The sequence below is a fragment of the Accipiter gentilis genome, chromosome 10 (genome assembly GCF_929443795.1).
Source record: "Accipiter gentilis chromosome 10, bAccGen1.1, whole genome shotgun sequence".
Taxonomy (NCBI): domain Eukaryota; kingdom Metazoa; phylum Chordata; class Aves; order Accipitriformes; family Accipitridae; genus Astur; species Astur gentilis.
In genome coordinates, this window is record NC_064889.1 from 22,162,553 (window position 1) to 22,189,107 (window position 26,555).

Genomic DNA, 26,555 nt, shown 5'->3' on the forward strand with positions numbered 1-26,555 from the left:
GAAGCACAAGGGGTATCTCATTATACCTTTCAGTACCACTGAAAGCGGCCACAATATTGTACAGCAGCAATAATAGGCAGTCCAGACAGAAAACGAATCCTGAAACAGCCTAGCCATATTGATGGATTACCTGACACTGGATTTCCCTGCTTCAGGGCACTTTAATCAGAGTGGAGGTCTAATTAGAAGGAAGTGTGCTATTTCTCATTTCCCCTATTGTTTCTGCCAGCAGGATTAGCTTTGTAGGCACATTTCCCTGGCTTGTCTGATTATACATGATGCAACAGCTAGCAGGTTGTTTTGAATATGCTTTTTTAGATATTGTTGAGCTTCATCCTAAATTGATTTTATGTTCTAACTACTATCAAAAGTGGAGCATCTACACTACTCCACAAAGCGAAACATTTTGGTAGAGCAAGAGTGAACTTTTTTGTTAGCAAATGAACAGAACAAATTAATTTGCCTTCCTGTATTTTGTCATTTTGGCCAGAAAGGTCTTTTTTATACAACACAGATCAAAATTAATTCAGCTGAAAGTGCTTGCCAAATTAAAAAGTGAGCTTTTTATTATTTTTAGAACTTTTATTATTAGATCTCTACTTACCCCTACTGATGCAGAAAAGCACCCTTACTGAGGAAAGCATCTAAAATGTGTTTCATCATAGTTTCTTGACTTCAGCAAGATTCAGGTATGTTTCCAAAACTATGCAGATATTGCTAGATGCTGTACAAACTTCACGTGAAGAATAGACACTCCTTGCCCAGAGACTCACAGTCTGAACTATGCTAATACAGATCAGGCATGCAACACAGCAGGTCAGATATAGTAGCTTAAAGACTGTGGTTGTTTCTGAGTTTTTTTGTAGCACTGTTTGACAATTAATCAGACCCTACTCAGTGCTTATTCAACAAAAAAAGGTTAGATATGCAGTCATTGCACTCTTGCCTAACTTTATACTGCAAGTTGCTCTGTCACCCAGGAGGCAGACAAGGGGAAAAGAAAACAATCCTCAAACAATGCATGAAGGCAGCTTGAATGGAATCTGGCCTTACTGGCCACAAATTAAATGGGGTCTGAGGTAATGAAAATCTGACCTGCTCAACAAAAGGAAATTAATATTACAGTGGGTTACTGTGGCTAACAATGTGTCCCACTACTTTTAGACATTTTCACCATGTTCACCATATGGAGGCTTTGGAAACGGGCAATTTGTGAAGGAAAAGGATACTGGGTTATATTATTTTTTAACTCCTTACCGTGATTGGCAGGGGTGTGTGTTACATTTCCTGACCTGGGGCTCAGGGCGATTCACTCGTTGGCAGTTGCTGTCATTCACCAGTGTCATGGTCTTGTTAATAATTCGAGTACAGGACACAATGGTTTTCCGTTCACCTACAATAAAACACAAATAAAAACCTACAAATAAAAAACAACTCTGAAAAAGGAAACCAGTGGCTAAGATCAAAACCATGTCAACTCGTTAACAAAACCTCAAAAGCTAGGAGCTCCCTGCTATCTCTACAAGATGTAACCTACACAGACCTACCATCTCTGCAAGCAATCTTATTTCCCACTTCTGTCTTACCTTTGTACTGTTCTGGGTTTTTTTGGAAAAGCTACAAATCTTTCCCCAATAATTGTGAAATTGCTTCATGGGAACAACATGTTGGGCTTTCTCTTTCTAGTGTTTAGGATGGAAACAATCTGGAAAACAATTTGCTTTCATTTCTGGTTCCTCCTCCATGTGTAGCTGTGCCCTGTAATCAGCTAGGACAGATGCTCCAGCTATGTAAGCTGAAGCCCCACAACCATCCACCCCTCAGTGACTGATAATGACAGGACAGCTGCCTCTTGCTGTTTCCCATTCAGGAAGAGTCAGTTTGAAAAGGAGTGGCCAGGTTCAAGAGTGATAAACTGGGCTCGTTCATATTTCACAAAGAGGTGAAATTAAGACACCAAAATAAAGTATTTCTATCTTCTGGTCTTCCAGATATACTACTTTAAAAACCCTGCCAGTGGGAGACATCTTAGTAGTCAGCTTTTCTGACATAAACTGTTTGTGCATCAGGAGTTTCACTGCAGCAGTGTGGTCCTCAGGGTTCAGCCTTCCACTGTGTGACATCAGGAAAGCTGTGCTGCAGGGTGGCATGACAATGACCAGATGTGACAAGGAAAATGCCATCCCTGCACCATGTGACTTTGCTTTACTGCTAACTATTTTGGTTTCTCAGATCCTCTTCTTAACGCTGAGTCTGCATCAACTTAAGTTTATTCATGATCTGCAGCAGATAATAAAAAATAACTCAAATTCTGTTAATAAAAAAAATGTAAAGGTCTGCATGGAAGGGAAAAGGCTCTTCATAGCTTGGATAAGTAGTAAAAGCATCTGACAACCAAAATATAAGAGATCAATTGCTATCCAAGCTACTACTGTTGGGAGCCATGTTGCCAGGTACTGATTTGATTCAAATATGTGGCAGGCTTGCAACACAAATCAAAAGAGCCACAAACAAATTTCATACTCATTCATGTGAGGGTTTAGTGGCTCTAAGAAATTACTGTTTTAAAACATGAGCAAAGTAAGTGTCCATTTTAAAATGAGTTCTATGTACAGAAAAAAAAAAATAATCCGTGAATTCAGTACACAGAAAGCAGTGAGCCTTCAAATATGAAGATGAGCACTCTTTCTTTGTGTCATACCATATGATAAATAATTGGGTCTGCTAGTGAAGAAAGACTGGCCAGAATGCATGGAAACGATCCATTTTCCTCAGGGAAAAACCTACATCTTCCAGCACTGAAAATTCAATGGACAGTGGCTGACAAACCAGTCTCTGGTTTCACAGGCATCAATTCCCCCCAGGGTTTCAGCAAATCCGCCTCAGCACATCCTAGGGATCATCTCAAAAGTGTGATTTGCAATGTGCTCATGTACTCCCAGAAAGTCCACCCCACATTAAGAGCGTCTGATGCAACCTCCAGGAGTTGTCACAGCAACACTGCCCCTGTTTCAACCATGGGTGTCCTGGTTTCAGCTGGGATAGAGTTAACTGTCTTCCTAGTAGCTGGTGCAGTGCTATGTTTTGAGTTCAGCATGCGAAGAATGTTGATAACACTGATGTTTTCAGTTGTTGCTCAGTAGTGTTTAGACTAAAGTCAAGGATTTTTCAGCTTCTCATGCCCAGCCAGGGCACAAGAAGTTGGCACAGGACACAGCCAGGGCAGCTGACCCAAACTGGCCAACAGTGTATTCCATACCATGGGACGTCCCATCTAGTTTAGGAACTGGGAAGTGGGGGGGGCAGTGAATCGCCGCTCGGGGACTGGCGAGGTGTTGGTCGGCGGGTGGTGAGCTATTGCCCTGCGCATCATTTGTACATTCCAATCCTTTTATTACTACTGTTGTCATTTTATTAGTGTTATCATTATCATTATTAGTTTCTTCTCTTCTGTTCTATTAAACCGTTCTTATCTCAACCCAGGAGTTTTACTTTTTTTTCCCGATTTCCTCCCCCATCCCATTGGACGGGGTGGGGGGAGTGAGTGAGCGGCTGCGTGGTGCTTAGTTGCTGGCTGGGGTTAAACCACGACAATGGGGAAGGAAGTATCTTTCAGTGAACATGCCTGAACACCTGCGAAAACTCTGCTCCAAGAATGTGACGGAGGCTTGAGATATGGGGCTGCACATGGCGCCTTGAGCCATCCATGGAGCACTAATCCAGGTGCAGTTCCAGCCTACGTTAATGAGCCGACAAAGCAGTGTCCCTGCCAAAACACGGGGTGAAAATTAACTGTGGGGATGTGGATGATAGCTGGGAGAGCTGGTGAGAATGAGCTCTCATTTGAGTTCATTATGGCAACATCCATTCCCATGGCCAGTTTCCTTCACGCTTTGGCAACACTGTCTTCTGCAGGCACCTCTCTAATGGCTGGTGTCAGCAAACACCATACAGCCAGTCCCACCAAGCTTCCAATGGCCTTACCTCCTCCGCACTGCACGCTACACCCTTCCCATCCACTGTGTGTCCAGATGTACAAAGAATCCTGCTGCTTTTCTGGCTCGCTTCTGTTTTCAGCAGTATAGTTTACAGGAATGGTGTATTCATAATGAATTCCATAATTCTGGTCATGAAATAACAGCACCTGGTTCAGCAGGAAAAGAAAGGCTGTTACAACACACTGTGTTCTGGAAAAGCCAACAGACTGCAGAGACAGTGATGCTGGAAATGCTGTCTCCAGCCAATACAAAGTACCTCATGAAAGGCAACCTAATCTTTATCTAGAAACCTGAAATTACAGTAGTATTGGTAAAACAGGGCATCTGTGGGAGCAATAACTGCTTATGATTTGTGAATATTTAAAACAGTCATGGAGATGTCTAAACCTGGAATTCGGTGCATAAATTTGTTTAAGCCTCAAATGTGATCAGCAGGCCACTGGCTATCTGAACAGAAAATAGTAAGACAACAGGAAGCATTAAATCAGCAGTTTTCATATAATAGCTATCTCGTTGAGCATCTAGAGTTAAAAAGTCACTCATCATACTTGTCCTACCTTTGTTTTCTAGAAAGCAAGTTGTCTGCAAGCCTCATGCAGACACTCAGGCTTATGGTTGGGGACCTTTGTAAAGAATGGGGAAGTTCTGGGTTAACACTGTACTGTTTATGGATCATGGTCCTGGGCAGCCTGCTCTATGCTACCCTGCTTGAGCCAGGGTTTTGGATGAGACAACCTCCAGAGGTCCCTTTCAACTCCAACCGTTCTGTAATTCTGTGAGCTGCAGCATTTACTGTTGCATTTGAGTTGGGCTGCAGCAGTCCATAGTTTGAAGGCAGAAAAGTTTATTAACACATCTGAAGGAACAAGGTGATCCTTCTCAATGCAAATACAACTAATGCAAAAAGAAGTTACATGCCTCCTGGGAAATGTGGCACTCAAAGTGAGCATGACTATTCCTGCTGACAAGCTGTAGGAGCAGGATTTTATTGTCTCAGAAACCTCAGGATGACAAGGAAAAGCCATATCATACAGTGGCTGGCTACATATATATTTTCATACCCGGCATAATGCTAGAGGAAGGTGAAACCTGCTTTCAACAGCAGGCTGATATTTCCCATGGAGTTACAGGTGATGTTTCTAGTGTTATTACTCCAAAATTCACTGACTATTAACAAAGACAGAGGAACAGAGAAAAATGCTTATTTTTTCACTACAGGCAGATGACAGTCTGGTCCTATTTTGATTTACATGTTGGGCTTCATTTGGCTCTCACTTCCACTGGCTTGAGTCAGAAGTGACTAGAAGATACCTAATGGAGTACAAGCTCCATGGAATCTGAGTTACCACACTATTAACAAATGACATAGAAGTACTACTGTAATGCTGATGGTGTGGCTTTAGACTTACTTATACTTATTATCCCATAATCTCAGCAACATTAGACAGGTGAATTCTGCTGGCTCTTGTCACCTACTGAAATAGGAGCAGCACATTATCAAATAAGATATTTTAAGTAGGGCTATCATAAGTGAAGCAAGCAGCTGCCCAATTAAAAAAAAAAAATTTGCAAATGCTATTTTCTCCCAACAATAATTGTTTCCCATTCAGATTTGCAGAAATCACTCCTACTTAACCAATAATCTCACTAAAGCTGTCATAAGCTCATTTAACCCCCAAAATAACCATATGTGCTAAAAGAAGGGGTCCAGCTTGCAGCCACCGACATCCTGGAGGTCTGTGCAGTGAATACTGTGGGGCTACACAAACTGAGCACCCATGAGTTGCTCTGCACAGTGCATAAACCTGGGCAGAAAACCATCTTCCAGAGGATGTGGGGAACAAAGATATGATTTTGCTTCAGCTACAGAAGAAGCCTTACTACCAGAGCTGAATACCAAGGTTGAAACTAGCCAGTCATCATTACAGTTTCAAAGATGAATGTTTTTTTTTTTCAAACACAATTCCAAATACCAGGCAGTCAGAGGCAGAGAACTCAAGTCCTCCTCTGGCTTTGTTTAAGTGCATGAGATACGAACAGCTTGTTCTACAGAATTGATCAATCAGTCTTGTCTAAAGCATCTTTATGCTCTGTAAGTGTTTGGTTGTCCTCTGTTGCTGAGAGGAGGTCTAGCACAGGCCTAGTTACACAAACATTAATTCCTCCAAGAAATACACTTACAGCAATGCACTTGGAGAAGTGCCTCAAGTATTAAAAACCAGCTCCTAAAAAGAAATCCTTATTATCTCAATATGGGTGCAAGACTAGTGAATCTAAAGACCCATATGAAACCAATTTAATGCAATTTTGTAGCCATATATAATTGGGGTGTGTGTGTATGTGTGTATAATTGGTTTCAAATGCAGGTCACAATGGACTGACTGAAGCTTCTGGCTCTTTGTCAGTCCAGTGTATTCCACCACTGTTTGAACAACAGTTTTCTATTTAGAGGTAACTGGTAACCATCCTGCCTTTCTTGCTTTGAAAGAATGAAACCCACTACCCTGTATCAAGGAAAAGATTAATATCTGATTTGAAGAAAAGACTTCACGTGTGCTTTGTTTATGACTGGCAGCGATTTTAAGCCACATGTTTTTTTAATGGTCTGGTAACTTTTACTTTCCTCCTTTTTAATCATTTGTGGGGGGAAAGGTAAAGAAGGAAAATTTTTTCTGCTCATATCTGCTTAAAATGCCAGTCTGTACCTAGAAAGGATACTCATGGAGAACCTAATAATCACTAGTTTCCTGTGTTAGTTAGTTACTGCTTAATGAAGGGAAAATGAGTATTTCTTTAAAACCAAAGCTCTACTGATGCTGAAGTTCACAAAATGCTGCTATCAGATTTTACTGCAGTACACCCCAAGTAATGCCCTGGGAGGTTCCAACAGCTGGCAAAGGAACCCTGCACAGCATCTTCACAAATGATACCTGTGCAACTCCTTTTTCTTACATGAGGTTAGGAAGACCTTGGCAGCACAAGATACTTTGTCAGAGTCCTGGTTTCAGGAGGGAAGGCTTGTGTTAAGGCCAAAGTCAAGCAGGAACTAATTTTTCTGATGATGAAGGTGGCTCCTGTATACACCTCCTTTGTGTGGGCAGAGCTTGAATTACACGGCTGAGTCCCAAACGTGCACCACTGACTATTTCAGCACTAACCTCTTTGAATCCAGCTTTATGCTGGTCTGTATGTGAACCTGGTAAACTCACTCATCTGTCTGAGAAAGCAGAGACAAAACACCTCATGTTCCTATGCAGTATATTTTGACACAGAGAAAGTACTGACAAAGTGGAGTAGTATTATTATCTTTTGTGTGTGTGTGAAAAGTTCAAGCAACTTTTGAGCTTTTCAGACTGGGCCATGAAATGTTGCACAATGAACACAAGCAAGCCAAAAAATTCAGGTGAGGAAAGGGAGAGACTTCGGATTTTTAACAGTGCTTATAGATAGCCTTCAGTGAACAAACGTGGCAAAAACAGCACACAGAAAAAATGTAACTGGATTAAAAAAATACAGGAAACAATGCATACATCTGTTTCTATGCAAACCTTACTATAGGAACTGTAAAGCTTCCTGCTGACTTTCAACTAGTAACACATATGAGACAGGCTTTATTACAGATATCTTACAGATAGAAACGTTAAGGTTACCACCAACATTAAGGGACTAGCCCATGAGTCACCCCATCACCTATTAGTGACAGGACCGTGACTACATTCCTGTTCTTCTCACCCCTGTGGACTTCTTACTCATGTTCTCATACAGCAGCCATATGACTGTTTATAAAATAACATGCCTGGTTAACAGAAGGACTCTGTTGAATATTAAGAAAAACTTTCAAGAAGACCTTAAAATACAGAAAATTGAAAAAACAATATAAAGAAAGCAAGGAAAATTTCTGTCTGTAACTAAGAAACTACAGAGGGTCAAATTCACATGTACCATCTGTACATGCCAAATCTGCAACTCTTCTTTTAGACCAACAGTGTATCTAAACACAGAATACATTCTGACATTAGCTGAGAAAATATTTCATCAAATATCCTTTCATGTGTGTGAGCGAGTATGTCCATGAAATAAAGAAGGCCCCTGGAAACCTACATCCTCATAGAATGGACCTGTCATATTGTCTGCAACAATTTACAGGAGTATGCAACAGTGTACAGGAGTGGACATGAGCTTACTAGGACACTGCATGTTCTCTGAGAATAGAGCATCATTTAAGTAGGAAGCTGGGTTTCTCCAGCCCTTGCAATGCTGCAAAAGAATGCAAAGACAGGCACTACAGCATACCTTTAAAAAACTCTGGTGAGGAAGCAAACAATCAAAATTATACTTTCAGCTAGGATATAAACCCTTTATGTTGCATCACTTAAGAAACACAAACAAAGGATATAAAGTTACCATCAAGTGCAGTGGTATTTTAGTTGGTCCTTTGGCAGAGATTTTCTCCCATAGACCCCTTCGCACGTACCGGACAGTAGTGCCTGCGATCTGAAACTCACCAGGAAGCTCAATTTTCCAGTCGCTGTTAATGGATCTCTTACTGGAATCTTTTAAAGCTGGAATGAATCAAACATCATGGAATGATATGTAAGTGAATTTGTAATTACAATATAGACTATTGAGCTTCTGTCTCAGCTCACCTGAAGTACAAGATGCAGTAATGTTGTAACAGACTTGAGTTTAAAGTATACTTTTAGCTGACTTGTCATAATGTTTCTAATTCAGGCATATTCTGTCTTTCAGGTGATGAAGGCATTTCTAATTATATTAACATTGCTATTAAGTAACAATAATGTCATATAAACTGGTGTTGCTAAGGTTTTACTACCTAAAGTTATTATGTTCTGCTTTCTGAATGAGCATCCAAAAATCACACATAGTCATGGCATATTGTTGAACTCAGTTAGGGACACAGCCCTGCTTTTGCAAAAGAAAGCTTGCAAACTGAAATGTTTTTCTTTGATTTTCAGTGAAGAGAGATTTAATTTGGATTTAAAATTAATACTAAAATACTACAGCATTGTGCTAACAAGCAAGAACCACAAAGTAGAAGTGACTGACTAGGAAAGTGCAAAACTTACTAGCCCATTTTCCTTATCCAAGCTGAGCAGAGTGCAGATTGTAAACAGAGAACATAATGTGAGAACAATCAGTTGCAGCCGTAATTCTTCCTGGAATAATCTCAAAATTATTTGTCAAGGGTTACATGGGAATCATGTAGGCATGTATGTAAAATTAACATGCCTGGAATATCTGGTATATTGGAAATCAACACTTAGATCACTTTAGGGATTATTCTCAAATCTAACTATTTAGATTTTGATCTTAGAAAAATGGATGGTACCATAAATTCGGACACATATACCAAATTGGCAGATGCGATGTAAGAATCTAATACACAGAGTAGCTGCTTGAGTATGACCTGAAGATACTTCTGGTAAAACACTTACACACTTACAGTGTTATACAGCTATTAAAACTGGTACTTGGGGTAAAAGAGTATGAGAGCACCAGTGGCTGTAAACCAAAGTCTGGTTTGCAAGGCAAGATCTGTATATTTTTATGTAGACTGCTGTCCTGGTTTCAGCTGGGATAGAGTTAATTTTCTCTCTAGTAGTTGGTATAGTGCTGTTTTGGGTTCAGTATGAGAAAAATGTTGATAACACACTGATGTTTTCAGTTGTTGCTAAGTATCATTTAGACTAAGTCAAGGATTTTTCAGCCTCTTGCACCCAGCCAGCAAGAAGGCTGGAGGGGCACAAGAAGTTGGGAGAGGACACAGCCAGGACACCTGACTCAAACTGGCCAAAGGGGTATTCCATACCATGTGATGTCATGTCTAGTATATAAATGGGGGGAGCTGGCTGGGGGGAAATTGCCGTTCAGGAACTAACTGGGCATTGGTTGGCAAGTGGTGAGCAATGGCATTGTGCACCACTTGTATATTCCAATGCTTTTGTTATTAGTATTGTCATTTTATTATTGTTATTATTATCATTATTATTTTCTTCCTTTCTGTTCTATTAAACTGTTCTTATCTCAACCCACAAGTTTTACCTTTTTCCTTCCAATTGTCTCACCCATCCCACTGGGTGGGGGGGAGTGAGTGAGTGGCTGTGTGGTGCATAGTTGCTGGCTGGGGTTAAACCACAACACTGCCCATCCTGATACCGACTAAAGTCTGGCAGCAGTTGGTTTCAGAGATTCTCATTCAGATAGTATGTAAGGAAACCTATTCTGATCTTCAAACATTAACATAAAATTCATAGATTATTCATCATTTTATCATTTATCTATTATTTAAACTCTCCTTTCAAATGTAGCAAGACAACTCTGCATTTTTTTTAGTTTCCAAACAGAACCACCTTTTGAAACTGTATTTTCCTAAATTTTCCTTGAGAAAAATATCAATCAAATCTCTGTGTTGATACACATGTGAAGATTTGCAAGTGCAAAATAAAGCTGCTCCTGAGTTTGTGTGTGGTCCACAATGCAAACATTGAACAAATTAACATTTAGCTGGCATAGTTGTAAAGAGAAGTCAAGTTACAAAGCAGAGACTGGTCAGTGGACAGAATGTGAACTTGGCAGATCAGCTTAATAGCCCCTTGTGCTCAAGCCTAGAGGGCAGAATATTCCAAAGTTGCAAGCACTAGCTACAAGCATAATTTAGAGTGGCCCTTAGGTTGTTCTACATTGCTCCAGAGGCTTTTTTGCAACTGGACAGGCATTATAAAGCTCCAGCATTGGAAATAAGCAGAACTTAGGGTCAGGACGCTTCCTGATGCCTTCTTTGCTCTCAAAAGGAAGAAGCGGGTGAGATACTATCTACCCTTGGGTTTGATGGAAACCAGGCCATAAATAAAAAACATCAGCAGACAAGGAACAGCCTGCCACAGCCACCCTCCTTTCAGAGTCCATGAGCTGGACACACATGTATAAGATCAGGTGCTGTAGGATCGCATCCATCCTGTCAGGAAGTACCTCTATGCATCAGTAAGGACAACGTAGAAAGCTCCACTGAAGAACGAAGTCCTGTAAGATGAATATTGAAAAAAGATACTTGGAGTAATATGTCCTTTCTTCCAGCATAACCTATTGCATTAGGATCACTGATATCCTTCAAACACTAAAAGACAACTCCAGCCGTAAGGACTCAACATTACTGTTGAGTCATCACTGCAAGTTGATTTAGGGGTTTATGTGTTTTCTGTGTTAGAATGGAAGCACAGTTATCCAGATGTTGATGTGATGCATTGAGGGAAGAGAAAATTGGCAGATCCTGTTCTAACAGAAAGTCCCAGGCCCCTTTGTGGAGATCCATGCACCATGATCAAATTTGCCCTGACGTCAGACAAACAGAATAGCCTGTGTGTTACTGGGCTTCCTTAGTTCAAGGTTAACTGTCTCTTTTGGCTAAGCCTTTAACAGGATGTTTTCTTAACCTCCAGCATTTCATGCTTATTTTATTCTCTTCCAGTAAAGAACACAACGTTGGCTTTCACTTAACTAAGTGTGTTGCAAGAAGGTAAGAGGAGCTGATTTAAAGCCTTTTCAAGTCAATAGGAAAATCTCCCATTGTCATCTCCTTGGATCAAGTCCCCATAGCCAGCAAACCCTTCTAGGTGTGCTTAGGTTATATATAATTATCTAATACGCTTACAAGACAAAGAACTGGGCTTCTGTCAACTGCACAACACAGCTGACTTACCAGTTGGGTCTAATTTACTGTGGGAGCATTTGTAGAGATACTGGACTATTCTACATAGACCTTCCTCTTATTCTAGTTGGCCCTGTCTAACACCTTTAATATAGCTATTACAATGAAGGTTCCCTCAAAAAATGAGGGGCCAGCAAACCTCTTACTCAAATGAGGTTTGAGAGGAAGGAAATCCCTGTTAGTTTTCTCTTTAGGGGGTTTCCTGAAGAACTGTTCTGCTTGGCTCAACAGGGAAAGTGCCTGGCTCCATAGATCCCAGAGGGTCTGCCAAAGGTAAGAGGAGATACCTGAAGTGATTCGAGCACAGGGCACTATCTCACAGCGGAAACTCATTTTTTAATTATTCCACATATAGTGCACAGACATGTTCCCAGGCACCTGGGAACCTCTGTGTTGTTAAAATGGTCCCTAGCATATCTTATGGCCCAGGTCAACTTGAGCTCTCCCAAACAATTCATAGTGTGGATCAGAATCCAGTACTATCCAGGGTGCCTTCTCAATAAGCAGTGTACAGGCAGCCCCTTCTCACTGGGGGCTGAGAGTCCATACACAAGACGGTCCATGACTGCTGGCCTCAGTGCCCAGGAATATTTCAGGGCACATTCAATTTGCCAACTGAGTATCATTTGTAGCATCTAACCTCTGGGGAAATCTGTGTGTGCCTGCATCTGTGTATGCCTTTCTGAGGATGTGCATTCTGGGGAGTTACTGGAGAAAGGTGGAATATCTTTCTGTCCTGCTGCACACAATCTTCCTGACAGCTCTCATGGGCCCATTAAAGGCTCCAAAATCAGGGTGAAGGGAAGCTGCAGGTATGGCTTCCCCAAGAGGAGTGGGGTGTATTTTGGGGGAACGTGTTTTCTGAGGAAAGCTCTCTTTGGCACATAGACTAGGGGTATGATGATGTCCTGGTATTAGCATGCTACAGCAATGTAACTCTGTCTGCGGCTTACTTCTCTTCCTGCTTTGTTCCTTGATCTACAAAGTACCTTCTGCAAACTTCAGACAAAATTCTGAAGCAGGATTGCTTTCCTCTGCCAAAGCCTAGCAGCTTCCAGGCAGATCAAAGCAACCATCACACTGGCCTTGAGGAGCCATGAACATGACTAATCAAAGCTGTGGATGAGATAAAACTATCTCCATGCAGTATGGCTGACTAGTAAAGATATGGCACATGCTCAAAACAGTGTACAAGAGCTTGAATGACTAACACTATGCTTTGGTTCCAGCTCGTCATCAGAGGAAGATAGCTTGCTGACGAAAACCGAAATGTTCATCTTTGTGGACCTCTTTTCTAGGTAAGATTTGATTTTGATTGCTGCAGGCACTGCTCCCTCAGTGACTGAGGAGACGGAGAGTTTGGAAACAGCCCTGTTCCTAAAGGTACTCCTTGAGGTTTGCAGGAATTGCACTGGAGACTCAGCAGAGTATTTGGGCCAAAGTGTTTTTGTCACTGTCTGTCTTCATTGCACCATCAGTAGGGATCAATGCTGCAGCTATAAAACCTCCACGTCTCTTAGACAGAGTACTGCTCTTACTCCAATGGCATTTGTCACACACAATTATTGCAGTCCTGGCTCTGCCTAACCCCAGAGGTGATAGTACTAAATTCAGTGGGCTGAATAGGGCCTTTTGCTCTTATTGAATGCTGTGCTTTTCATCCAAGCATTGCAGAAGCACTTTGCAAGACAGCAAGTATCTTTACTGCCATGTTAGAGCAAAAGCAAAGCATGCAACGAAGAACAGTTGACCAGCCTCCTTGAGAACTAAGTGGCAGAAGCTGAGGAGACCAGGATATACACAGTCTTCTCTGACAAAACTTGTCTGACTGGTGGAAAATCCCAAACAGGAAAGCAGCTGTGAGTCCTTTTTGCCAAGAAGTTTTCACTGATTTAAGCTAGCACCCACAGGATTTATTCTGCCTTGGACAGATGGCTGCAGTTCTCCTGGGACCCTATGCCTTAAATAGGGTAGCGAAGCACAGCTCTTTCTCTTCTCCCCACTGTGGGTGCATTTAGGTAGTAGCAAGAATCTACTGTTACATCTCTAAGCTTTTTCTGGCTCAAAGTTGTACAGAAGAGCAAAAGAAAAAGGAACCCCAGCGACAACCCATAACTTCTTTTTTTCTTGTTGGCTGGAAGACAGGAACTGACCAATCTATTTCTAAACCTGGCATCTAGTCAGATCTTTATTTCCACCTTGGGTCCCTCCAGCTTGCTTCCCAGCCTGTGGACACAAACTGCCGAGGCATTTCCTGTTCCAGGTAGTTTTTAACCATTACAGCCAGCCAAGGCAGCCAGCGTGGGTTGCCTGTAGGTGGAGGGAAATTCTTCAGGCACTGCTCCCAGCACATGCAAAAATGATTCCAAATTATGCTGGCTCATTTCCAAAGTGCTGTACCTGGTTCTGAGTAGAAATAGGACCTGATTGGACTCAACTTTGTCAGTGTAATTGAAATAGAAAATCCTTCCATACTCAGACCTGGATTTACCACGCATTATGAGGCCTATCAGAGTGACTGGATTTTATTTTCTTGGTTATCTTTTTTGTCCGACTGCTATTCTTCAGCTTAGGTTAGCAAGACTTTGGGTATCTTTTCTTTGTGTCCAGTGTTCCTTTGTGTCCTGGAAAGCTTCGAGAGGTTCTCCTGGCTCCTGACCATGAACCAAAGAGCTAAAAGGATTCAGAAGCTTTAAAACAGACAGATTTTTATCTACCTTTATGTGATGCACACAGGGCCAAGTCCTGCTTTCAAATACACACAGTCCTAATCTTCACCACCCAGTGGGGAAATACCTGCTTTAGTCAAGGTTATGTGGTCACAATGAAGGACAGTTGCTAGCTCCACATAAGACTGCAGCTATCTGCCAAAGCCCAAGCCCCGGACAAATACCCTTTGCAAATCCCACCAAGAGAAACAAAAAGGCTGGCTTCCAGAAGGCAGAATATTTGCAAAACCCAAGGAAACACTGGTTCTCATTGTTCCACCAGTGCTTTGCTATGTCAAACATCTTACGTGTAGGCGTAATCTTCTCCCAGCAAGCTGGCTGCAGCATTAGTGGAAATACTAGCAGTAGTGATATGTGCTTCCTACCAAGAAGTGGCACAAATGCCAATGCTTTTGACCTAAGGACAGCTGAATGACACGATTTGCCCTCTTTTTTCCCCTGAATGTGGAATGAAAGACAGAGAACAACAGTATCTTTCCCAGTGATATTGCCAACTTTGGTAGCATCTCAAGACAGAAAACCAATGGCACTGGACCTGAAATCCTAAGACACGATCACTATGTAAATGTTTTCAGCGGCATACTATATCCCAGTACTGGATATTAACGTCTCCTTTTGGCGGCAAAGATGGACAATTATAAGCAAAAGACATTGAAATCAGAAACCAAGGCAAGAGTCCTAGTCTGAGCTTTGCTGTTGACTCCCTGCATAGCCATGACCAAGTTGCAACACCTCAGTTTCCCCTTCCACAGAACAGAGAGCAACAAGCTTCATAATCCTCTCAGAGTTCCTACCACAGGCTTGATATATCTCTGGAAGCAATTACATCTTTCAGAGTGCTCTTCTATTCTAAAACCTTGCAGTGTCTCTGTTGTAAGAAGCTCACTTTGAGAGAACTAGAACATGCACTAGTGAAGAGTACCTAATACTTTCCAGGCTGAGGGACAGCTGGAACATGCATCAGTTCCAACCACTGCAATGAGAATATCAGCATGTGGAAGGGCTGAAACACTGTTTGATATGGAAGGACAAGAATCATGTGTTAATGAGCTCATCAACTGCAAGCAGAGCTTAGGTTTGACAATGCAGGGACCTATAAGCTGCAAAAGTTCACGGAACAAAGGAGGAAGTTTGGGATTTTCTCGTATCCTTTTGTTTTCCCACACAGCATAAACAACTTAAGAGAGACAGAATAATTCCCCTATTTATGCATGGCCATGGAGCTCTGAGTTTGCAAAGGAGGTTTCAATGTGCTGGGTGTTCTTTTGGGCCTTGGACAATTTTCCTTCAACTTCCTGCTCTGCCACAGGCTTCCTGTGTGAAAGCAGGTTAATGGGGCATTAGAGTTTCTGTGACTTGGTCTCCCTAGAAGTAGATGGGGGATAAAGCCCTTCATCTGTTGCACAGTAATGACACAAAAAGAAACAGCCCTAACATTGGAGAGAAGACGCAGAAGACCAGACTGACAGGTGTATATTGCAGCTGACTGGTTGCATTTTACAAAGGCCCTTCCAATCTTTAGTCTAAGCAATTAGTAACTGGACAACAAATTTGTTGACAGTCTCTGCCCTATAACAACCTCACATACAAATCTGACCCATCACCCACATCTAAAACTTTGTTTCCAACAGGGAAAAGAAGAGAGGAAGTCCGTTCCCCTCAAAAGGAATGCAGCAGTAGAAATGCGAAGAGGATTAAACAAATGGTTTGGCCTGAGAAAATAAGAGGCAAGTGGACTAGAGGCTGCAGCTAGCCCACCTCAGAGTGCAGGCTCAGGTCTTGGGTACAGCATCAAGTGAGAACCTGCTGCTGCAGGAAATGGCACAGGCAACCTCATGGTCAGGTTATGAGGGATATCAGCTGCCCTGTCCTGCCTCTGCTTCAGTGTGAGCTGGGCGCCTTCCTATCTGTCTCTCTGTCATTCCTTTCTCTAAATGCACTGTTCTCTTTCCCACTCCCTCCCAAAGTGTTGTATGCTCCTGGCAGCTATGTTCAACCCAGTGCCAAGTTCTGTTCAGGAACTCTTCTGTCTGTATAAAAGTATTCTCTGGTCCTTTCAGGTTGCATAGGGCCTGTAATTGTCATACACTATCACATCAAGCAAACATCATGAAACCAAGCCAGGAAAGCAGAGAGAGATTGGAACAAGAATGAAATCAACAGCCGCTTCCTGGCAACAACAAACCTGTCATCTTACAGGTCATTTAGAGAGGGGTCATTTAACAGAAAACAGAGCTGAGTTTTGAACCAAAACATTCTTTTCTTTTGTCTTTTTACCCAGAAAACTGTGAGCAGGTTTATCCTCAACCACTCTGATCCGCCGGGCACCTGCAGGGATCACAGCTGCTTCGATGTAACCTATGGCAACAGAAGAGCAGATGGATGAGAGCATGCCACAGCCAGCCAGAGGCATCAATCATTCAGTATCTCACCACGAAAAAAACAGCTCCTGCCCAGGTAGGGGAATGGTGGGAAACACTTCAAATGAGATCCCTGCATTGGCAGCCAAGTTTCACTGCTGTGACATGCATGGTTATGACTAACATTTCAGCCTGAGAAGAGGGAGAGAAATGCACATGTGCTGCTTAATTGTGACTTAAGGTTTGTGCTTGGGCCTAATTAGATTTGGTCCCTTTGAATCACCCTGGCTCTCCTGGAGTACTGACAGGGATGCATGAAGATCGTTCCTGAGCTGATGCAAAGTGTCACTGTCAGGAGCAACTCTGCACATCACAGAACAGATGTCTGTGTTTTGAAATGAAGTTTCCAATAGATGCTTGTGCTTCCCCATCTGAAAAATACCCTGCTCGAGGCTGTGATCAGTATCAGAAGGTACTCACTTCCACAAAACATTTTGATAATGCTAAAACTAAACAGCAGGAATTAGTGGGACAACTAAGGGAAAAAAATGTGTTTTCACTTACACTTCAGCTTTATACAAAAATTCTGGAGGATATAATGGTAACGGTCTCCTTGCATTGGGCTACTAAACAGAATTCCACAGCTCAGGTTTAATGCAACAACAGAGCTGAAAGTTTCTCAAGGACTGACCACCAGCCACCTCTGAACACTGCCAGCAGACACACATGCCAGATTAGACCTTCTGAGCATCTGACGTGGTAGGGAAGTTTTCACAGTGCCCCATCATATTTTTATAGAATTCTCTTGGTTTTTATCTTTCTGAAACTCTCTTGGCCTTTTCATGCTTTCTTCAACAACCAGCAATATAACACAATTATACCACTTTTGACTAACAGAATAACAGTAAGAATAATTAAGATCTACAAGGAAATGTAGCCTATTTTCCCCCGCCATGGAGCCGTGTGGAGTTACCGACTTGTTCCATGGGGTGGAAGTGGTACCTTTAAACTATAAAGCTGAGGAACATTAGGCATCAATTAGGCGTGTCTCAAAGGTCTGGGAGCCAGGCAGAGTTTCTCCACTGGCTTCACTGGACCCTGAATCAGGACCCTGTAGATGACACTAATCTCATCAAGACGATGAATTGATTCCTTCTAATTGGCCACCCAGTTTACTTTGCAGTGTATAATCTGGCACCTCTTTTGGGTTATTGCTCTCTCCTTTATTTTAGATGTTAAGTAGCTTATCCCGTATGTTCCCTCATCCCCTTTTTTCCTTTAAAGGACTGTGTGAATTTGTTCTGTGTCAGCCCTGCCTTCATGGAAATTGTGGGCAGTCTAGAGCAATGACTTGGAGAAGTGCTGGAACAGTGACCCCTCTAGCATTCAGCGATGTTTGGTGAGCTATTTTAGGGACAAGCGGAGCTGAATGGCCATGCTTCTGCTATGCTGATACGGGGGGTCTCAAAGGATGATGCTGATAGCCTCATGCATGAGGACTAAGTGATTTTTTTACCACTATGACATGGAGTGAGATGGACAGGGAGTTTGGGTCTCAGACTGTGGATTCATTTCTACCTGTCTGAACCAGCAGAGTGCCCAGCCCCTTTGTTGTGCTATGAATAAGGCTTTAGCTCTTGGGTTTCATGAGGTGCATTGGATGGATAGCTGATTTGGGCCAGACACACTCCCTCTTTCCTTGATCACTGTATGTGAATGACACTTTCCATTTGACCCTTCAGCTCAGTTGTTTTTGCACTTGTTCCTCCTTACTTACTTCTCCCTTACTCAGGATATCTCAGTCATCCCTTGCAGGAAAACAGAAAGAGGGACAGCAGAGCTGCAAACCATGTCTGTGTACAGAAGCCGGAACAGCGGCTCTCCCATCTGCTATTACAGAGTGGGTTTCACTGGGAAAAATCATTACTTCCAGGGTCAATTTTTTAAAGGCAATATTGAAATCTGTTACGAAATCAAAGCAAACAGATGTTGGATTTTATTCTAGACATTGCCAGGAGTTGGTTTTTCATCAGCTGAGATACCAAATTACAGTCAAAACAGAGTGTTTCAAAAATCAATCATCCTTACTGCACCCCATGCATCTGCATATAAACCCAACCAACAATTACCATCAGACACGAGCACACAGCAAAGGTGTGATTAATGACAGTCTGTCATGTGGAAATAGGCTTTATGACACACCTGAACACACCTGTTAGGAAGCCAGTTTGGAACATGCCCAAGTTTCAGGTAATTTAATGTACCTACTGGGGTACTATTTACTTTTTTTTTTTTTTAAATCACATGCCAGATACAAATGCCCAGAGCTAAATCATGCAGAGGTTGGATACAAAGTTACACTGAGTTTAGTGGAAAGCCAGTCACTAACTTCAGTGAACTTTAGATCTGTCCCCTGACCTAGCAGCAGCCAGGTGTGTGTCACACTGGTTTAGAGGTGAGTGAGCTGTGGAGCTGTGCTTGAGGTTCAGCTAGTGCCATAAATACGCTCTCATTTCATCACTGTGCCATGAGAGAAACACCACGTGGAAAAGTTGACTTTTATGTTACTTTTCACAATAGTAAATAGTGGAGTGTAAGCTATTAATAGCGTATTAGTTCTGGAGACTGTTTAGTTTGGTCTTACACCAGATTTTTCTCCTCATGTAATTTCTAATACTGATTAATGGCTTTGGGGGGTTGTATTCACAGCTCCTGAATAAGAAGAAACATCCTGTGCTAACTCACTGAGATCATGTGGCACAAACCTGACTGCTGACCTTTACTCTTCTGTTAGTGAACTGTGAACTGCTTTGCAGTTGTATGGATCTGACCTGTCCTTTCAGAGATGAAGCAGAATTCTTGGGCATGTCCCATCGGGAGCATCTTGACACCCTCATTCATTATTTCCAGCAATACTGTGTGAGTTAGTGGTCAAATCCTATTGCAAACATACTATATAACATCCATGCAAATTTGCCACAGGTACAAACTCAGATCACTACCACCACTCCAGTCTGGTCCTTAGAGCTAATGCGAGGCTTCTGGTCACAGTCTCTCTGATCTTTGAGATAACTGCACCAGAAAACACCTCCAATGTTTTCCAGGCAAATTTTATTAAGCAAACTGTAACTGTAGATTGCCAGAAAGATTATCAAATGTCAGCCAGTAAGACCAAAAAAAGTCTGAGTTGGCCCTGAATCAAGGACTCTCAAAGATCTGTTAGGTCTTAGGACAATTGTCTGCAATGCAGGGGTTTGCAAGGTTGGGCTTAAAGTTCAGCTTTAAATGAGGAACTGGTTAAAGACTGATGAGATTTGGCAACTATCAGGCAGTATTTCTAGTAATTTCACCCATAAATCAGCCTGTTAAGATGAAGCTTTGAAAGTACAACAGGAGAACTTCATTATTTGGTAATTTATAGTGCTGTATGTAGTATACTCCACCTTGGGAACAGTTACTTTGGCACGCACCAATCTTTCTGGATAATCTGCATTACATCAGTGTCTCAGGAATGTAAGACTGTGATTGAAGCAAATCCTAGATACAAATTATATGGTGTAACTCGTATTAGGAGAGACACCAGAACAAAGCGGTGGCTTTGTCATCAAGGAGATTAATATGTGAACAGTGGCTACTGTATCTTCATTTAAATGCTGGAGAGATTTGCAAGAGGAAAGCAGCTCACACAGGAAAATCCATTGTTAGCCATTGTTATTATTCCCAGAAAGAACGGAAAGTTTAGTGTGAACTTCAGAATGTCACTGATCTGCTACAAAACTGTTCTCCTAGTTCACATTGCAATGAAAGATGGACTCTGAGGTAAAGGAAAAATTATCCCATGGCTGAAAATACTGATCTCTGGGTACTGTACCTTCATATTTTAGCCCTGTACACATACGAAAATTAGGTGTGAGAAAGTCAACAGTACTCATCCCATTATCAAACTTTCCAAAAGTGCTTTGAACAAAGATCTCAGGGTAGAAGCCAAGGAAATAAGACTGCCCTGCCTACCTGCTGGTCATGGCCAGTACAGCTTCCGTAATATTTTAGGGATAAGTACCAGCTGGGCATCTCAGTTTCCATGACCCTTCCCACCTTGCACCTTTTGCTAAATGCTGGTTGTTGCAGTGGAGTGGAAATATGTCCAGTGGTAACTACGTCTCCATTTTCTGAATAGTTGTGACGATTCTCCATTGCTATTAGCTTAGAGAGTAATTCCTCCATCGGCACCTGTCCACTTCCAGCCATGGGATAGCTCATTTGGAAGAAAATCAGTTCACTGGAGAGCCATGGATAGATTTCAAAGCCTGCTACTATTGCTGTGAAGCTGGCTGCCGGGATTTCTAACTTGCATGTTCTGCCTAAACCCTTGTAAGACACCCCAGAGCTAGCCCTAGGGCTCTATTTTCTCATCATTTAGATGTACACCCTATGGACAAAAAAAGACTTTCTTGTGTTGGCCAAAGATGCTCCTAGCCAGCACTACAGCACTACTGTTCAAATATCCTTTCTTTTAAATATGTGCTGGACAAGTAATGCACACAATAAAAGCCTTCTTTTTCACCATCTTAAAAAAAAAAAAATTGCTAGCAAAGCTACACTCTTCATTTCCCAAAATGATAGTTACAACAACTGGCATATCTCACCTTTTTATGTTCTGCCATTAAAAAAATATCCAAATATCTGTGGTCCTTCTCTTGGATCACAAGCAAAGGGCAGCAATGAAAATCTTGATATGGCTGAGAAGAATCAAGAGAGACAGATGCAGGCCTCATTCTCAGTGCAGGTCTCTAAGCATTACAAGCACGGCCTTGGAGTCTGGGCAGAAGTAGTCAGTGATAAATCATCTACCCAAGAGATATGAGCCAAAGAGCTGTCCTTCATTCCTAGGTCCCCTGTACAGTGGCAGGAAGACAGAGATGGACTTCGGAACAAGTCTGTGTTTGGTTTCGAAAACTTACTTTGTGAAAATAGGTACAGGGCATGCTGCCAGCCAAAAGTAAACCTCAGTCTAAACAGCGCATTCAGCTGGCCTACTGAAGACAGCCAGCTGCACACAAGTGTATGTGATGTTCGGCGTCACAAAAAAAGGCTTTTGACCTCCTTCCCAAAAGAGAAATGGAATCCATTTCCCACTGGATCACCTTGGATCCGGTGGCAAGATGTGAACTGCTGGGCCTCCTATGAGGCACTTCAAATGTTCCATCATCATGGCCCACCAGGGTGGCAGAACCTCATCTAGGACATTAAGGTTGGAAAAAAAAAGAAATAGGTCAAGTTCTTTTTACTTGGGTAATGAAAATTTTGGCTTTCTTTCATGCAGATATGTTTTCTAAAAGAAAGGATCCGTACTTGATCTTTGACAAACCATGCTAAATAGTAAAAAGACTTGAAGTTTATCCATGGCTTTTGATACCAATCTCCCCATGTAATCCAACCAAAAGAAGACAAAGAACCAACACCAAAGAATGTCACCAACACCCATTGACACTGCAAACAGCATTCAAGTATCTTACACGAGAAACACTTGGGAACAGCCTTTGCCTTTGCCATCACACATGTGGAAACCTTCTTACAATGACTATTGGTTACTAAGAAACAGAAAGGAGTTGGCATGGATTTAGTTCAGTTAATAGGGCTTGACAACATAATTTGCAATCACAGGACTTATAGGGACCAACGCTGCAGTCAATGGAGTCCCACATGCAGAGCAGCTGAGGATCTGGCCCAAAGGTTGCAGCTGCAATTCCCAAAACAGATACCATTCCAAAACAATCAGTGTCTTGATGTTTGAAGTGTATTCTCTTCTGAAATAATAAATCAGCATACTTGACTCAGTGTGTTGGCCTTAACTTGGATTGCAGCAAATTCGTGGGGATTTGCCACTGACCTATGCAATCATTTACACATCCCAACCCTGAATCTGTTACCATAGTCATATTGTGTATTCTCCTTTGCCCCAATTTTTGTCAGATTTTTTTGTACATATTTGCTTAAATGTCAATTTAAAGAAAAAAAGCCAATTTTTCTTGCGTAACCTCATATTCACTTGTGATACCTCAGGCCCAACCCTGGAGCTTTGCCTACTGCATGAGATTCAGTAAGTTAACCTGAGGACCTGATTCTGCAAAACAGCAGTATATGAATAGAAATTGGTGGGAGTAACTCACAATGCATAAAACGTTTGGAGAATCGGGGCTGGGAATCATAAGTGAAACCAGCAAGTCTGTTTTCAGTGTCTAACATAAAAGAAATCCAAAAGCAGGAAAACATGAACAGTGAATAATTAAAAAACTGTAAATATTCTTTCCATTCTAGTAGGCTGGGATGCTCATTAGAAGAGTGTAATTAAAATGTTGAAAGCAAAGATAATTTTCAACCTAGAAGAAGATTGTTTGGCATATTGTGGATGTCACTTTTTAAAACTATTCCCACATAAAATTTAATTCCCTTTGAAAGTAATAAATCAAAACATCTAGTAAATGTTTATGAGATTATAATTGTAAAAACAATTATCTTATAGATTATGTGAGATGGGTAAAGGTGGAAAAATTGCATTGACAAAGCAACATTTTGACAGGTTTGCACTTCTGAGATGATCAGCAAAGAATAAAGATCAATAAAAGCTTGAACACTGACCATGATTCAGTCAGCCATCTCTTCTTACTAGATTACAGGGTGCTGGGGGTAAAAGCCTCCTGTAGTGTCCTGGCAGCCAGACAACCAGTCGAGGCTGAAACTGTTCTGTTCCTACAGCCTTGTAAAGTTACCACCCTCAAGCAGTCTGTCTAGTTGGAAGTGGGTGCAACCTCCTGGCAGTGACCCAGAAATTTCTTATTTATCTGCACAAGATGTTTTGTACTTTCATTGGAAAAGATAAAAGATAGTTACTCTTCAGGAGCAATTAAGAAGTTCCTGAACAGCTATAAAATCTGCTACAGAAATGGAGAATAGCTTTTTTCAATGGCTATGAGAAAATTTTCCCACCATTTGCATCAATTGCAAATGCCTTGACATAAGTAGGTGGAAAATAACTGTGACAAAAGAGTCAAAAGCAATAATGTAGGAAATCATTCAACAGGTTGGCCTAGCAATGCAACAGCACAAATGTGCTCCAGAAAGATGTGGTGCAGGTGGGAAATCCTACCTGAATCTCAGAGGAGGTGACAGATCACAGCTGGCTCCACAGATAAGGAGGAGGAGGAGGGTGCAGAGGAGGAGGTCAATGAACAAAATCAGAGCCTCAGACTTCAGTGCCGAGACTTTGATTAAAGGAAGCTGCTAAGCACTGGTGCTGCTTTAGTAACTGAACAGAATGGAAGCGTGTGCTTAAAGGGAATCTTTATGTGCTTTGCTGAACTCAGTCCTGGAGTAGCACATGTTGAATGTATTTCTCCACACAGAAATAGCAATTCTGTATTCACTGAATGTGAAATAATTTTTTCTGGACAATTTCTTCCTCTTGGAGCAGCTTGCAAGTCCTGAATCTGGCTTTCCCTCCCTTTGCCTGATGAGGATGTGTGATTTCTCAGGTTTCTCAGAAGCACAATACAGAAACTCTGGAACAAAGACTAATTCAAACACCAAGCTGTATATACATTAATGTTTAACAAGAGAGGGGAAAGTCTTAACTCTGACCGAAGCTCTTGTATCCTATACTGGATACTGTTGCTGGCAGGGAATCAGTAAAAACATTCAGAGGGGAGTGCTCTTTTATTTAGCTGAGATATCCTGATTATAACATGAATCATCTGCAACATGCATCACTGAGCTCTCAAAGAGCTCAAAGATGGTGCTGAAATCAGACTTCTCTCCCACTGGAAAAGATTGTGTGATTTTGTTTCTTATTTAAAATCAGCAGCACTGGTAGCTTTCAAAATGAGAAAAACAATTTCTTCATTCTGAATTTCAGACAGAGGCAATGGCTGGCATCCGGGCAACTGAATAAGAAGCAGACAGAATATCACATTTGAATTGAGTTGGGTTTTGTTTTGTGTTTCTTATGTGTTTACTAGAGCAGATGAGTCCAATGCTATCCAAGAAGAAGAGCTATTACTACCATTCTTTAAGTCTCCTCAAGCAGTTAAAAGAACCTTCACTCCACTAAAATGCTGCTGAGGGTTACTCACCCATCCCCTTGGTGTGGTTGAAGTCGCCTTTCACCACTTTACAGGTTTTGCCATCACCACTGCAGATTCCACAGCGATCCTCTTTGGCAGCTGAGCCAATGATTCCATCGCAGCCAATTTTCTAATGACAACAACCAGAGGTCCCCATTATTTTGTTTGCAAGGTTAAAGTATCTCTAAACATTGAGGTCAAAACTAAGGTAGACATCTGACTGAAAATCTGAATGGGAAGACAACACTGAATCAGGGGAGCACTTGTTTGGAATGGTGTTGATTTTGTTATTCAGTAACCCCCTTCTCTAACACTAAGAGCATGAACTTTGATTCAGAAGATTTAACTGAAGAGAGTTTCACAAACACTAGTTATTCCAGATATTATCACGGATTTCATACTAACCGACTCTAACTTCCTTCAAACACAACAGATTAAAACAATGTTTCACATTTGTATAGCAATTTCCATCTGAGGAGCTCAAAGACATCCCAGAGAAATGGACCACTACTGTGATAATTAGTTTAGAGAAGAGAAAAATGTGATTTTCTTAAATGAAAATTAACTCAAGTAACCTGAATCCTGCTCATAGCCCTTCACTACACAAAAATTCAGAGTGCTGTTACAAGCTCCAGTGTGCTGCTCACTGAATGAGCTCTGCTTCGGACTGAGATCTTAACAGGGAGTGTAACATTCAGTTCTGAATACAATTTTGCAATACCTTTAAAAAGACCTCATTAATCAGATGGCTCAAGATACCTGCAATGCAAAAGTAGTTCAATGAAAGCTGGTCAAGTTCATATTTGGCCAATCTGTACCATAAGATTGCTTACACAATTATGAAATTTTCCATATGCTTGCACTGTATTAAGCTTAGACATTCAATTGTAAAAAAAAAACCCAAACCCTAACACTTTCACCTAAAGCTTCACTTTAAATGGTATTTTCATAATTTTCTACACCTACCTAAACTTTTTTGAATAACAATCTTCAGCCTTGCTTCCACAGACAGGTATTACTACAATAATCACAGTGTTCTCCCTGTAGCTATAGAGACTGTCATGGTAATGTTCCTTATTCACAAACCATTTACAGGTTATGATGGTGAAGATTGCACATTTGTAGATCTTGAGGCTGATAAGACTTGCTGTCATTAGTCTCTATGTAAATTGTTTTCTGTCCATGTAAGACCCTCAAAGTAATCAGCAATTCATTCCTACAATATAAATTTCTATTGAAACAAGAGTTGCCATTATGCAAGTTATTAGCAGAGATTCTACTATTAAAAATAAGTTAAAGATTTATTTTCTGTAGATAAACAGTTTCTTGGCAAATGAGTTAGCAGGACTGTCACTAATAATACTTATTTGAATAAGGCTGTTGGGTCTCTCCCTTCCTTGCCTTACAATAAAGCCAGAGGAAAGTTGGAGAGATATCTTAGGGAACAATCAAAACAACAACCATTTTGAAAAATAGTGTAAGCAGGGAAATATTAAGAGAACTTGGGCTGTTTATCTAAGACCGTCTGCATGTAAGCAATGTAATTTGGACCTGAACTCAAACATTCCTCTTGTTTCAGAAGACACTGGCCACTGCTGAAGTCCAGATGTATTACAGGGACC

General features: G+C 41.4%; 1 protein-coding gene across 2 annotated transcripts in view; it reads right to left on the minus strand.

Annotated features, from left to right (window-relative positions):
- Positions 1 to 26,555, minus strand: part of ADAMTS17 (ADAM metallopeptidase with thrombospondin type 1 motif 17) — a 198,485-nt gene that overhangs the window by 39,883 nt on the left and 132,047 nt on the right. For both annotated transcript variants that reach the window (XM_049811684.1, XM_049811685.1), the window contains exons 15-19: positions 24,943 to 25,063; positions 16,731 to 16,811; positions 8,403 to 8,560; positions 3,985 to 4,144; positions 1,258 to 1,393 (exon numbers count right to left, since the gene is read on the minus strand). In XM_049811684.1, the coding sequence (XP_049667641.1) occupies positions 1,258 to 1,393; positions 3,985 to 4,144; positions 8,403 to 8,560; positions 16,731 to 16,811; positions 24,943 to 25,063 (656 nt within the window). The remainder of the gene's footprint in view (positions 1 to 1,257; positions 1,394 to 3,984; positions 4,145 to 8,402; positions 8,561 to 16,730; positions 16,812 to 24,942; positions 25,064 to 26,555) is intronic.